This window comes from Onychostruthus taczanowskii, unplaced genomic scaffold, assembly GCF_017590055.1.
Source record: "Onychostruthus taczanowskii isolate IOZ18803 unplaced genomic scaffold, ASM1759005v1 scaffold73, whole genome shotgun sequence".
NCBI classification, from domain to species: Eukaryota; Metazoa; Chordata; class Aves; order Passeriformes; family Passeridae; genus Onychostruthus; species Onychostruthus taczanowskii.
In genome coordinates, this window is record NW_024505118.1 from 980,044 (window position 1) to 994,576 (window position 14,533).

General features: G+C 36.9%; 1 protein-coding gene across 5 annotated transcripts in view; it reads left to right on the forward strand.

Moving 5' to 3' along the window:
- CBLB (Cbl proto-oncogene B) overlaps positions 1-12,443 on the forward strand; it is a 128,495-nt gene extending 116,052 nt beyond the window's left edge. For all 5 annotated transcript variants that reach the window (XM_041422450.1, XM_041422453.1, XM_041422452.1 and 2 more), the window contains 3 exons: positions 44-181; positions 2,646-2,765; positions 8,694-12,443. In XM_041422450.1, coding sequence (XP_041278384.1) covers positions 44-181; positions 2,646-2,765; positions 8,694-8,956 — 521 coding nt within the window. In that variant the 3' untranslated portion in view covers positions 8,957-12,443. The remainder of the gene's footprint in view (positions 1-43; positions 182-2,645; positions 2,766-8,693) is intronic.
- Positions 12,444-14,533: the final 2,090 nt, after the last annotated feature.

Below are 14,533 nucleotides of genomic sequence, written 5' to 3' on the forward strand. Positions count from 1 at the left end.
TAATGAAGTTTTGTTCATATGACAATTCATTTCTAAACTGCAGGTGAAGATGCATTTGATAACTCACCCCCCTCACTCCCACCACCACCACCGCCTGCTCGGCACAGCATGATTGACCACACAAAACCTGCTGGCTCAGGGAGCCGACCCTCGTCAGGACATGAGCTGTTCCTTCATTCTGGTAGGAATACAGAAGAAACAGCATGTTTCATTTTCTTTTCCTTTACTTCAGAGGCTTATCTGTTCAGTGATAAAGTTGTCACCAGGCCTCAGAACTCATTATACAAAATATTTTTAAAAAATCAGAATTTTAATGGTGGAGGTGAAGCTACTCAGAAAATAGAAATACTTCACTTTTCATTATCACAAAGTAATAAAATTAGGTCAATATTTGTATACCAAGCTAGAAATTTTGTAAATTGTAGTTTTCTGTTATAATCTGTAATATTAGTTTGTATCTTTTTGTCAGCTCTATTTTTCAATAGTAAAACATAACTCATGAGGGATATTTTCAAGTTGAAACTTGGAAAGAAGTTATACAATAAGGGAAAAGAATAGTCTGCTTTGTTAGAACTGTTGTAAAATTTTGCTACAAAACTATATTGTGAATACACTTGCTAAGTCCTAGGGTTCATAACCATTTTGCTAAGTCAGGTTTTTCACCTGTCTTTCCCTGTAAATCTCTGTGATACATTCAGTCTGGTATTTTGCTTATAAAAGCTATGAAAGCTGTGTTTACAATTCATGATTTTGTCTTTGAGTTTAAAAGAGTTTTATTTTTAGGTCAATGAAGCTGAATACATTTGCTGATTAGGATACAGATTACAGCAGGATTCTTGCAGGTTATAGCACATGTCTGTGAAGTGATTTTTTTAATTTTTTTTTTTTTTTTTCCCTCTGTGGAAGCTTTTAAAGGATGCTGGTGTCTTAAGTGTCTTTACCTTTTCTGTGAATATTTTCAGGGATGATATGCCTTGTGGTGGGGTTAGGTGTTGCTTTCCCCCTCTCTGTTTTTCTTAGAAGCTCTATGGGAAATGTTTTGGTGATAGTTTCACAGGAAGGCCAAAATGTAAATGACAATCAGTCATGTACAGCTGCAGGATGGCCTGACAGGTTCTCTGGTGTTTGGCTGACCTGTGTGAGTGGAACTCGCTGTGGCAGGAAAGGGAGCTACTTTAGCTTGAAGTGCAGTGACCTTTTATGGAATATTTTTATTATGTATGTTTTGCTGTCAGTCAAGGCCTGACATTGAGTAATTTGCCAAAGCTTTGTGTATTTTATAATGCAAATTCAACTCAGTGTGTTACTTTCTCATCTAAGTTGCTGAATGCATCCAGGTGAAAAGACTTAGCATGCTACAGAATTTAAAGGTTGATGTTCATAAATACAGTGTAGTTTATCTTCTACACTTCAAAATAAAAACAATATAAACTTCAGCAGTCTAGTCAGAATAGGTGCCTCAATTGTATCATCTGATGCAGAAACACACATTGCACCATTCAGTTCTCATGGGAATGGAGAGGAAAAATAGGAGCCCTCACACACAGATGCACACAAGCTCCATCTGCCTCTTCCCAGAAACATACAGAGTTTTACATGTTTAAGTGTAACTTCCAAATAATCTAAGAACGTCACTGATAGTGTTAAAAAACATTTAAAAGCTTTAAAATAAATGTCTGGAATATGTATCTACAGCCACATATTGTTCTTCTTATTTGCATAAGGAATACAATCGTACAGCAACAGTTGTCATTTATCTTAGCAATGTATTGCATCTAGTTAAGCATGCATGGTTGTGTGAATTGGTCTTTTTTCATTCATATGGTATTTCTAAAGCCATATTACTCACTTTGCATCTTGTCACATAATCTGTTGTAGAAGATTTATGATGAGTTTTTGATGATTGGTTTCCATACAAGTCTTGAGGGTGATTTCTCAGCTATCCATCAGAGCCTGTCAGATTAGAATAATAATCTCATCATCAACACCAGCAAAAAGTTGTTCTCACATACAAAACAAACTCTGCAAGTACTGAGTCCAGAGCAGAAGCCAGATCCAGGATGGATCTGCACTTGCTCAGCAGCATCTTTGGTAGCCAAAGAAGAAAGAAAAGAAGGGGACAATATATCAGAATTGTTTACTTCTCTCATTTTTCAAATTCTGTCCCTTTAATATTTACCCACAGCTGGGACTGTATGAATAGGAAATCAGCCCTGCAGTCTTTGTGAACTGCAAAGCATAGAAGTGTAATGAAGCTCTAAGCAAATTGAATAGCTGGGATGTTTGTAATTGTGGTGCTTCAGGCACTGCAACCTCTTTGACGCTTTGCCAGGCACAATCCCAGCAGTGTCAGGGTTGGGTGGTGGAAAAGTACCTCATGTATGTAAGGAGAAGAGACCACAGTCAGTGCAGGACAGAACACCTTTAAGCTATGCTCCTGTGTTGGTCACTTCAAATCATATTTACATGTGTACTATGAATGCTGAATTTGGAGTTTTATGTGCATGTGCTGTCAGAGGACACCTCTGGATTCGTGGTTCCTCTGCATGATGGGGGCTATTCTAATCCTAACTTCTGTGCTTCAGCCCTACCTCAAATAGTAGTTCTGATTATTCTAAGGTGCTTTTTAAATTCTTTTATCACAGATCCCCATTTTGACTCAATAACTGGTCATATTCCTTTGCCACCTGCTCGGAGAGCACCTGGAGAAAATGTCAAAACAAATAGGACATCTCAAGACTATGATCAACTCCCTCCGTCTTCAGGTAAGGCAGAAAACTGTTCTTGTAGAAAATTACAATTCTATAAAGAATATAACTTTCATCCATAAAGTCCAATGAGTTTTTTGTCGTTCTGCACAACAAATTGCAGTGGTAATGTTGCTTTACAAAAGTATGAAATCATCAAAGGGTAACGGACTTAAGTTTTGCAATAGAGGTAGAAGTGGCTACTTGTTGTGTGTAGGTGTATATAGTATAGCATCCATTTTACTAGCTGCCAAACTGAATGCTGAGTTATAGTGTTCCTTATTTTTTGGGAAAGGCAGACATTTTCCTGACACCTTTCAAGCTCATAAGAGATCAGAAGTACTGAAAGGAGCACAAGCATCTGATTTCCATCTTTGTTTCATTTCTCCTAAACAAAAAAATAGTAGCTTAACTCTAAAGTGTTATTATTTTATGTCTTTTTTGCTAATATGTTTGTCTGAATTTCTAAGAAGCTTTTAAGATGTTTCTTAATAAAACAGCAAGAATCAAAACCACTTAAAATTCAGTCTTCCTTTTCAATGGAATAGGTACAGTAGAAACAATTCCTCTGCCAAAGAAATTTTGGTTATGGTTTTTAGGCAACAAAAATAGTAGATTTAAAGGCAATTTACTAAGTGGATAAAATTAATAACAGTATTACCTGTACTTCAAAGTACATTCACCAGTTTTTAGACAAATTTTCTTGTCTTTAGATGTGCATGGTACATGGGGAAGGGGGAGGATTGGCCCATCCGCATTCTCTTCCTGTATGAAGAAACCACACAAAGAGAAAATCAAGTGATATTTTGTACCATTAGTCATTCTCCAGATAGATAAAATTTTGTGTAGAGACTTCTTATGCATAAAGAAAAGGGCTTTAATCTTTCAGTTGTAATAGTCACCATTGTTCAAATGAAGCATTCCCAAGTGGAAAAAAAAAGATACACTTTTTAGTAGTAATTACTACTAAATTCTCCTTCTACTATTCTCCTTCTCAGAAAGGAGAAGATTTTCATACTGCTGAGGTATAGGGGGAAAAAAGATTATGGTTTTCCACTTAAATGGTGGGAAATTTCTGTAGCTCTCTTCAGGCTTACTTATTTTTTTAATGAATAGCATAATTGTGCATTAGTGTGACGCCTTTGGAAAATACTATCTCTTTTGGGAGGATGTCTACAAATATACAAATATAGCTGTTTCTCTTTTTATTTCCAGTTGTTGGAAGAAAAGCGTTCATAATGCCTTATATGTGGCATTGTGATGGATCTATTTGTCTTAAAATGCTCAGTCAATTTATTCAGGGTGTTTTGAGTTCTCTTATAATGCAAATTATGACAATGATGTAACTACTTTTAAAGCTATGGCGTTTTCCTGCAATTCTTGCACTTCTGAGACAGAATCATTTTTAATTTTCCTAAATTACTGCAAGATACTTACTAGTTATGAACTTGGAGCTTTCTGGTGCTACTTAATACTTTTCGATCTGTTTCCCACAGCTATCTTCTAAAACACTCACGTGTCAGCTTTTACTATAAATATCATTCTAAATCAGCATGATATGCAGCAAGATATTCCATTTAATTTCAATTAGATGAAAACTATGTGATAGATCATGTCTTTCTCTTAATTGGAAAGTTGTTTTTACAGTGTCAGTAATTCCAAAGGACAGAACTGATGAGCTGCAGGATGAACAGGTTCACCTTCATCTATGACTTAAAAAGACAATGTAGAGAGTGTAACTGTCTTCAGAATTTTGGTTTTGTATTTAATCTGAACTAATCAGCTCACTTAAGAAATTATTCATTTCAGTGCTTTTGTAAGGTAATTCTCTGAACTAGCTGAAAAAGAAATTGAGTTCACTCTAAAATCTAATTATAATTTGGCTACTGGATTCCTAGAGTAGCATGGGTAGTGCTTTAACTTCTCTGCTTCCCTTCCACTGTTTTTAAGATTGCTGTCATGATGTTTAACTGAATCCTTAAAATCTACCAAGTAATTTATTGTAATGCAGATATCCAGTATTGAACACTTCAGAAACAGTAACTCAGCCATGCAACCCACTCCCCCAAAGGCACCGTTTCTCAAACTTCTTACATACAACTGTTTACAATTATTACAAAAAGAGCAAGAAAAGGAGACAGGACTTGAGGGTGCTGTGGGTGAGAGGCTGGACATGAGCTGGCAATGTGTGCTCAGAGCCCAGAAAGCCAAAAGAGTTGCATCCTGCTTTCCTGGGCTGCATCCAAAGCAGTGGCCAGCAGAGCAAAGGAGGGAATTTGGCACCTCTGCTCTGCTATCATGACACCCCACCTGGAGAAATGCATCCACCATAGAAAGACATGGACCTGCTGGAGTGAGTCCGGAGAAGACCACCAAGGTGATAAGAGGGATGGAGCACCTCTCCTATGAGGAAAGCCTGAGACAATTTGGATTGTTCAGTCTGGAGAAGGGAAGGCCTCTTAATTGTGGCCTTCCAGTTCATGAGGGGAGCGTACAACAAAGCAGGAGAGAGGCTTTTTACAACATCGGGTAGTGAGAGGACAAGGGAGAACTGAAGGAGATTAGATGAGGTATCAGGAAGAAGTCCTTTACTGTGAGGATGGTGAGGCCCTGGCTCAGGCTGTCCAGAGAAGCTGTGGATACCTCATCCCTGGAAGTGTTCAAGGCCAGATTGCATGTAGCTCTAAGCAGTCTGGTCTAGTGGAGGGTGTCCCTGCCCATGGCAGGGGGGATGAGATTAAATTATCTTTAAGGTCCTTTCCAACCCAACCCATTGTATAATTCTATAATATTGCTGATAATTAGAGTATTTTACCTAAGCACAGCCAATAATAAGAGGGAAAGGAAGAAGAAAATTAAGCCTCTAATTGATGTCTGCTCTGTTTTGCTGAACTTGGTTATTCTGTAAGATACAGATTCAAATGATTGGTTAACATATTTGCCTGTTGCCTATTCATTCCCTCAGTTGGCCTTATGAAAATGCTTGCAAATTTGGATTCCTTTTACAAGAATATTATTCCAGGGTGTATTTCACTTAACTCTAGAGGAAATAATGTAATCTGCAGTATTGCAAAGTACAAAGATCGTGCCTAACAGCTTGATGGAGCATCGTGTGCAGTGGGTCCTTCCCTCACCTTCTCCCTGCTCTCTGAATTCCTCAGAGTATGTGTCCCCTGGGTGTGCTGTGTTCCTGTACCCCACTTAGGTGAGGTGTAGCCACTTGCCACTGTTCCACAGAGGGCCTTCACAACAAGCCTTTGTCACCTGCGTCTCTGATGCTCCTCAAGCTGTTGGTGAAAGTCCGAGGAATCCAGGAGAAGCAGTGAGGGAAGAGAAGAAGGGCATTTCACAGCAGAGAGGAACAGACAGTTGGCATCATTACAAACAGCTTCTCCCACTGTGCCGTAGAGCTCTCACCACTTTTCCCATGCTTTTCAAACACTTATTAAATGAGCCTGTGTCTGCTTTTGTACTAACCCCTTACCTGAGGGTTCAATCTAGTGCTGAATTACAGAAATGGGAGTGGTGGAGGAAGCTGCTCATGATAGAAACTGTTAATTGAATTGCACAGTTAGAAAATCTATTTGAATTTTTAGTTAGACATCTATGGTGGCTGAAACATCAGAGGATGGGAGGTAGGGAAGGAAAGTTCTGCTTAATACCTCTATCTCAGTGTCCAGATGGACATACAGCTTAGGCTTAGTATCTTTAAGCTCAGGATCCAATATGATACCCAGCTTTAGCTGAAATTTTATATGGCTGTGAAGATATTGAAAGAGATGTCAGCATTTAAAAAAAATAATAATGGGAATTGAGAGTGCTGAAGATCTCAGGGTATCTGTGCTATAGAGAGATGTCACTGTAGTGAGAATAAAATGCCTTCAAATCTGCTGACAGAATTAAAAATGACCTTTCTAAATTATGCGATTGCTTAATAAAGTTTGTTTGAAAACCTCAGTGAAGGGAAGGTTTTAAACATGAAATAACAGTTTTAAGCCTGTATTAGGCTGAGTCAAGCAAAAATATCCTCATGTAACACAAGCACAGGGAAGGATCTGGTTTATGCATAAGGAATTTCTTCTGTACTTCAAGCCCAGGGGAAAATGCAGTTTGTAAATTTAATTTTGTTTCATACTGTATAGAAATGAAGTCCATTATGGAATGTACATATTAAAACAGCTTGAAGGTTTGTGAAAGAAAAATGATTGGTTTTAAATGATGTGCCATTATTCTAAAGATAAAGAATATTATTCTTTTGCAGTCTTGAGTTTCCTAAAATAAGTGAAGTGAGAAATTTGAATTTGTTTCTGATGCAGTTTTTAGTGATTAACTGCATTTCCTGAGCTATAGTTAATTCTCAGACAGGTGTTTCATGGATCTTACACACCTTCATAGCAGGTTTGGATCAGCTTCAGAATGTTTATCATTTACATAATTCTTTATATCTTCAGAGAGAAAAAAAAAATCAAAACAGATATAAAGTAGTACTTGTAGGTCTTAGGCCCTTACTGTAAATGTTTAATCAAATTTCTTTCATCCATTTGTCATAGGAATATCACCATCTTGCTAAAGGTACTATTAACTATCTGAATTAAGAGGTGAAATTAAATTTCATAGCAACATGTATCCAAATTGATGGAACTTGAAAGGAAAATACACCTGCATTAAACATGCTCTTGTATGAACAGCTTTCATTTATCTGAAGTGTTTCATACACTTGGTTGAATTATAGTTCTCTCTATCCAGTGTTATGATAAGTTTACAACAAGAATACTGGATATATTACATTTCTTCCATGCCCAAAGAACCGTCTCTGAAGTGCTTAACGCTGGAAAATGCCACTGCTCTCAGTGTAAGTAAACAGAAAATATCACAGCCAGAAATTCCTCTAATTTATCTATCAAAGTCACTGTTGATAGGACTTGTTAAAACCATTTTTGAGGGATTAAAGTCTTTAATTTTTTAGATACTTTGCTCTTGAAAGTGTTTTCTGCACTGTGCCTGCTTGTATTTAAGCTTCTTATTGTGGAATCAGTGAGGATAAAGGAGTTTCAGTAAAGTACCAAGTTTACTTGAGCACAGAACTCTTGACTCTGAGAAGATTAGCAAGTTTGAATATTAGCTGTTTTTCACCAGCACATCATGATTCTTAGTCACCAGCATTAACTGTGAAGGTAACCTTTCCATGGAAGATAAGGAACCAGGAGATATTTCCAAAGGGGGACTGGAGAGGAAGGAGCATGTTCTGTTCTCATCATGGGAATAATAGGGCTAGAGGTCTTTTGGAGAGACCATTTGGTTATGTACTTATGTTTAGCTGCTGTGCATGACGTGAATAGCAATTGAACTAACAGAATCTAGAAGATAGACCAGTAAATCAAGGATTTTTCTCCTTCCGACGTATTTGTCTGGATTCCTCTTCTACGCAACTTATGGTCCTCACTAAATTTGTAGTCAAATTTGTGTTTGGGTTTTGCTCATTTGTTTGTTCTTTTAGTTTTTTTTTTTTTTCCTTGGGCTTTTTGTTTGCTTGTGGGGTTTTTGTTAGTTTGTTTTGTTGTTTTTTTATTTTCTTTTTTAACTCAGATATTCTCAAATTGTGGGTTGAGAGTGGAGAGCCTTTAGGAGTTGGACTGGCTATTTTCACTGTCTCTCCTATTCCATCATAGTTTATTTTTCTTCCAACTTTCAATAATCCAGATTGTAAATTGCATATTCCTCTATTATTATTAAAATAATATATTGCTACATTATTTCCATTTTGGATGTTCTTGAGGACTTCAGCTTCTATCAAAATTTTAAAATGAGTTATATTGGTTAACTATATTTCTTCATGTTCCTTTAGAATTTTACTCTTAAAACAGCTTTGTGGGGTTTGACCAACCCCCACTATAACACAGTCTTAAGCCAATTTATAATTATTTTTATCTCTTTTATTTGAAACAGATGGTTCACAAGCACCAGCCAGGCCCCCTAAACCACTTCCTCGGAGAACTGCACCAGAAATACATCACAGGAAAGCCTACAGCTCTGACAGTTCCACAGAAAATGTGGATGCAAAAATTGCAAAACTCATGGGAGAGGGCTATTCCTTTGAAGAAGTCAAGAGGGCACTTGAAATTGCCCAGAATAATGTTGACGTAGCCCGCAGTATTTTAAGAGAGTTTGTCTGTTTTCCTCCACCAGTCTCCCCACGTCTCAATCTATAGCAGCATCAAGATTTTCTTGGAGCGCATGAATTCTGCAGATACACATGTGGATTGGGGAATGAGAGGAAGAACAGAATGGAATATTTTTCTTCATCCTTAGCAGAAGGGTGTTTGTTTCCAGCCGTTTATCAAAGGCTCCTGGCTGCTCTGATCAAGACTTAAAAATATGCTGAGGCTTATGTATTTTTGCTAGCCATACTTTTTTAAATCAGGGTTGAACTTACAAAATAATTTAAAAAAAGTTTACTTCCCTAGAACTTTTAATCTGTGAAATGCTTTTTCTTGTTTACAAGTTGGCAAGTTACAGTTTTCTAGTTTGTGCCTGTACTATGTCCTGTTCATATTCCCTTGTACTTGTGGTCAGTTCTGCTGTAGCATTCCCAACAGTTTCCATGCTGACCACTCCATCAACTAAATCATCGCTTTCCAGGAGTTCTGTTTTTCTTTTGGTCTTTTTTTTTTTCTTTTACAAGATGCTTTAATTGGTTTTTTTGCATTTCGGCTCATCAAATGCAAAAAGTATGTGGCCTTCACTACTGATTTTTTTTCTTCTGAGATTCCTTTGCTTTTGAGAGAGGAAATATCTGAATGTAAAACACATTATTCTGTGAACTGCCTTTTTAAAGGTATTTTGACAGTAATGTTGGGCAGCTTTCTGTTTAACAAGAATTCCATGACCTGTAGTCTCAAGGTCTTTTATATACAGTTTCCACAAAAAAATCCCAACCAACAAATAAAACACTTCATGCAGCAGTGATACTGAGTTCTCACATGTAAAATCTCTTTCAAAATTGAGTATTTGATTGCAGATGTTTAAAAAAAGCCAAATGCACATGATAATACTGTGTTTTGATTACACAATAATGGCACCAGTTCTTCATGGCAAGACTAAAAGGAATCTTTTTCAATTTTATTAAAGGTATTCAGGTAAACTCCAGTTCTAGATTCAGTAAAGTAGAATGTGGTTAATGTTTTGTTTGAGTGATTATCCTGTGGTTCATTGTGGCTTGGATCAGTTTGTATTAACTTGGAAACTTTAAATCTTTGATGCACTGTTAATTCCTAATGCTACTGTAGCAATATTTTTTGCCAAGTTTTTTAATAACCTCCTCCCTCCCCTGTACATTTCATAATCCTCAAGGATGTGTTTAACACCCAAGTTCATTCACTCACTTTCCAGCTGTTTAGTTGGAAATACATTTTTGCTTTACTTGGTTAGTGATACTCCAAACTTTGACATTTTATTTTTGAGCCCAAATTGATGCAAGCCAATTTAAAAATCTTCCTGATTTTAAAAAGAGAGAAGACAATTCTATTCTGAGTACATTCAAAGTTGAGTCCAGATATTTTCAGAAAAATTCTTAAGATTGCTGCTTTCTTGTTTTTTTAGGAAACTTTGAAATTTTTCTTCCAGTACTATTGAACAAATAAAACCATGTGGTATTTAGAATATTTTTCTCATTTTGATATGTATGAGTATATGAAAATTTTCAGTGTGCCAGGCTGGGTGTGAAGTATATAATCATTATTCCCTTTCAGCTGTTAGTGTTCTCTTTCACTCTGAGCAAGTGCTAGAATTTGTATCACTTATGGGATCAGATCTCATCAGTCAATGCGTTTGTTGAAAAGATGTTTTTAAAGACAGCACGTGGCTGAACTGCAGGATTTCAAGTAACTGAGAACACCCACTGGAGATTACTCTGCTATCTCAAAGTCCCATTGTTTCATGAAAAAAACTTGTTCTTAAAATTAATTAAATTATTTTGTAGCATCACAAAGCATAATATGGATATCGTTAATCTGCGTCAGTGATAAAAAGCGATCAGGAGAATACAGGGTATATAGGGAAAAACTGCTGCGGCATTTGGATTTAAGCAAATGCTTCTGAGTTTGCGCGTGCTCCTGTAATTGTTCATTCCTCAAGTACAGCTTAGGAAAATTTTTGGTGTCAGTTATAGTCTATGCTTTTGGTTCAAGTTAATCTCTTACCTCGGTTTTGGGAGAAAGTTTTGTGTAGTATGGAACCCTCTTGTTCATTTGGTTTGTTTGCAACGTCACCGTAGCATATTAGCTAGCTGTAAATTGAAAATTATTCAGGCTATTAAATTATACATTCTGGTTGTACTGGAATTACTGAAATGAGGTTCTAGCATAACTGCCAGCATAGCAATAATGAAAAAAAGAGCGCTTTACAAGGACGAACTAACAATCTGCAGATTGAGTTTTGAAATTTTGAATTGTAATGAAGAACTCATTTTCTCCTTTTTATGCAGCAGCTTATATAAATTACATCCTTATATTTCAATTAGAGGTTGGAACTGCTGCCCGATAGATTAAGGCTTTTAAAGTTTTCCTTCTTTCTGGTTGTGACTACCAGTGACACTTTTTTTTTATATGTTAAAAAACCAAACTTGATTAGCAGTATTTTGAGTGGTAACTTGAAAAAATTTCCATTAATCTTTAAATGAGTGTGCTAATAACACTTTTAAGTAGTAGAACATGCAGACTGTTTCAGACCTCTTCTGGTTAAAGTCAAACAGTAAAATTGCTTTGCTAGAGTGTTGATGTTTACCCTGCAGGAATTAATAGGCTTAAAATAAGTTCATCTGGCTGCAGTCTAGTTCTCTAAAGACGTAGTTCATTAAACATGTTTTTAACCTTTGAAAGACTTGAGGGTTTGAGCCTGGCAATGTATTAGATAACTTTAAGGAAGGCTGACTTGAATGGGAGTGCTTGAGTGAACAAAGTTGGTTAAACTCAGAAACATTTGAAGTCTTTAGACTGTCCTGGTGTTGTCTGTTTGGCCTCACCTTTTCTCTCCTTTTGGCTAAGTTACTGCATTTTGAGCAAATTGGCCGAATCAGAAGGTGAGCAGAGCAAGTGGACAACAGCAGCACAGATCTTTTCCAATGGCTATGTGTAGGAAAAAACTAAATTGTGGTAAAGGAAACAAATATAATTAGCCCTGTTAATGGCTTGTCTGGAACCCTAAAATGGCCACTGGTAAAATTTGTTCATGTCCAGTATCTCAAGAGTGCATCTGGCACAGCTTTTTTACAATGTGAATTTAGGAAATTTTGTACCAGGATCATTTCTTCTGTTGTATTTCTCTCATTTTCAGCTTGAAGCTTTACTTTGCACTGACAACTCTGACCTGAAATTCGTGTCTTAAGTATTGACAAATTTTGAAGCAAATGAACACCATATTCAAAGCACATTCAGGTGCTACCTGATGACCTGGAATATTTAGCGCTTTTAGGAGTGACTTCTTGAAAAAGGACTTCAGCAGTTTCCATTTTGAAGGATTTTCTTTCAAATAACTATTTTATCTGAAAATGCCTTTTATAAACTTGTCTAATGTGGCAAATTTAGTGGTGTGTTCAATTAATTTATATTTTATTCAACATTCTTTTTAAATTTTGGTTATGTATGCTCAAGTTCTTTATCTGTTCATGTAAGGTATTTTATAAAATTAATGTTAAGAGAATGTTGGGTTGGTCCATGATTTTTCAAGACTCTGTCTCTGTTAATGAATATTACCACTTTTCATATGATGCTTTAGCAACATAGCCTGTCCTGTGTGGGGGCCTTAAAAAACATTGTTTTGTAAGCCACAAAAATGAGGCCTTGCTCTAAAATAAGGTGAATCATTGCTTTGAGACATGTGCTTTTCATCCCCATACATTGCCTCATTTCAAATTTCAGTAGTAAAAGTTAGTAAATTGGCAGTGATTTTGGAATGTGCATGTAATAGCTGTATAGCAGAAAGATGCTAACCATTAAATATTTAGCATTCAAAGTGGTGAACACATAGTCCGACTGTATATTAATTTGCAGGATATTTTTCCTGAAGAAAATTACAATAACTGACAGATATTTTTTAATATCCCATGCATTTACGTTCTCAAGATTGTACTCTTAATGTCAAAAATATTTTAGCTCTGTAAAACTTTTTTTGTTTCCTGTTACTGTATCCCAGCATTCTGGAAAAAGTTTAGAAAATCAAACCCCTGTACTATGCATGACAATACAAGTGTTGCTGTTTAAACCTCAGCACTGTTCCCTGCAGTTGGATTAGACCTTCAGTGCTGAGATTTTCATGGTACTTCCTTCAGTGTGTTAAATCTTTGTGCACTGTGTATGTCACTAGTCATATTGCTAATTAGAGAATTTACCTGTTTGGGATACTTGTCTTTAATACTACAGGGCCTATTTCTGTCATTTTACCTCTTCCCATGTGACAGTTAGGTGTTTTGCAGCTGGGTGCTCTAGGAATGTTTCAGGAATTTTTGTTTGATAGACCCAGTCATTATTCTGTGTGAGATTCCTGCCTCCATTTATCAGTTTCAGTAAGTTTCCATCAGGAAATTGATACGTTTAGATTTTAAAACACTGTGTGTTACTGTGACATATGAACATTCCATTTGGCCTTAGCTGATCTGATGTTTAGCAGTGGAAATTTTTGTTCAGAATGAATGCTAATTCCCAAATCGCAATCTTAAATCAAAAAATAAATCAAATTTGTGAAACTTAATTGCATAAACATGCTTAACATTGTAAGGAACTTAGAAGAATTGGAATAATGTGAACTGTGACAAGATTCTTGCTCCATAGACCTGCCAGAAGTGAAAACATAAACCCATTGAATAGTGATCTTCTCAAAACCATTTTAATAGTGATCTTCTCACTCTGAAGCCGCTTGCATCTGTCTGGATCTGTGCAGTAATCAGCCAGTCCAACTACAACATTACTGCTTGGAAAACAGAATCTTTTTTTGCAGTAAGTGCCACAGTAGCCAGCAGGATGGGAGATGAGCAGATAACTAGGCAGAAGGAGATAATTTTGTAATAACAATCCAAGCTCCTCTCCGCTGTTGCCATGTAAATGTGACTAGTGTGATTTGCCTGGAGATCTAGTGCACAGAAAGGAGTGTTTGTTTATGATTTTTCCAGTTCTCAGTTAGTGTTCTTCGCCAGGGGAATGTCCTTCTCTGAGGACAGTGTGTCATGTTTAGAAGTCACAATGTTTAGGAGCAGGATGCCAGGGTTTCAGTAGTAGAGGGAAGTGTGAAATAGCATTCTGCTCACACAGTGTTTGCATGCTAGCAAAACAACCAAAAGCTTTATAAGGATTTCAGTGGAAACACCTCTGTTTTCAAGCTCAGCACACTCCTACACTCATCATCTTAGCTTTTGAAGGATGTGTGTGTGTGTATGCTGAGATGTGTGTGCTGGTCTGGTGGAGCGTGGAGGAGAGAGAAGGGCAGGTGATGCCAGCCTGGGGAGTTCAGACCATGTGGTAATCATGTTACAAAATACCTGCTCTTTTGGATAGCTGAATCTGCACAGTAGTCAAGCTACTACAGTCACCCATGGTCTTTCTACAAGGCAAGGTTTTTGTCCCTGTGTAGCTGGGGAGGTTTACTCCAAAATAGTGAGCTTGGCTTCTGTGCGTCTGTGTAGTGATCAGGGCACTGAAAGTAGTATCTGCTCCCTAGTTCTCATTAGACCACAATGCAGAAAGTGCCCTTGGAGAACTCTTTTTAATTTGCTAATGGAGTGTCATTGAATTTCAAAT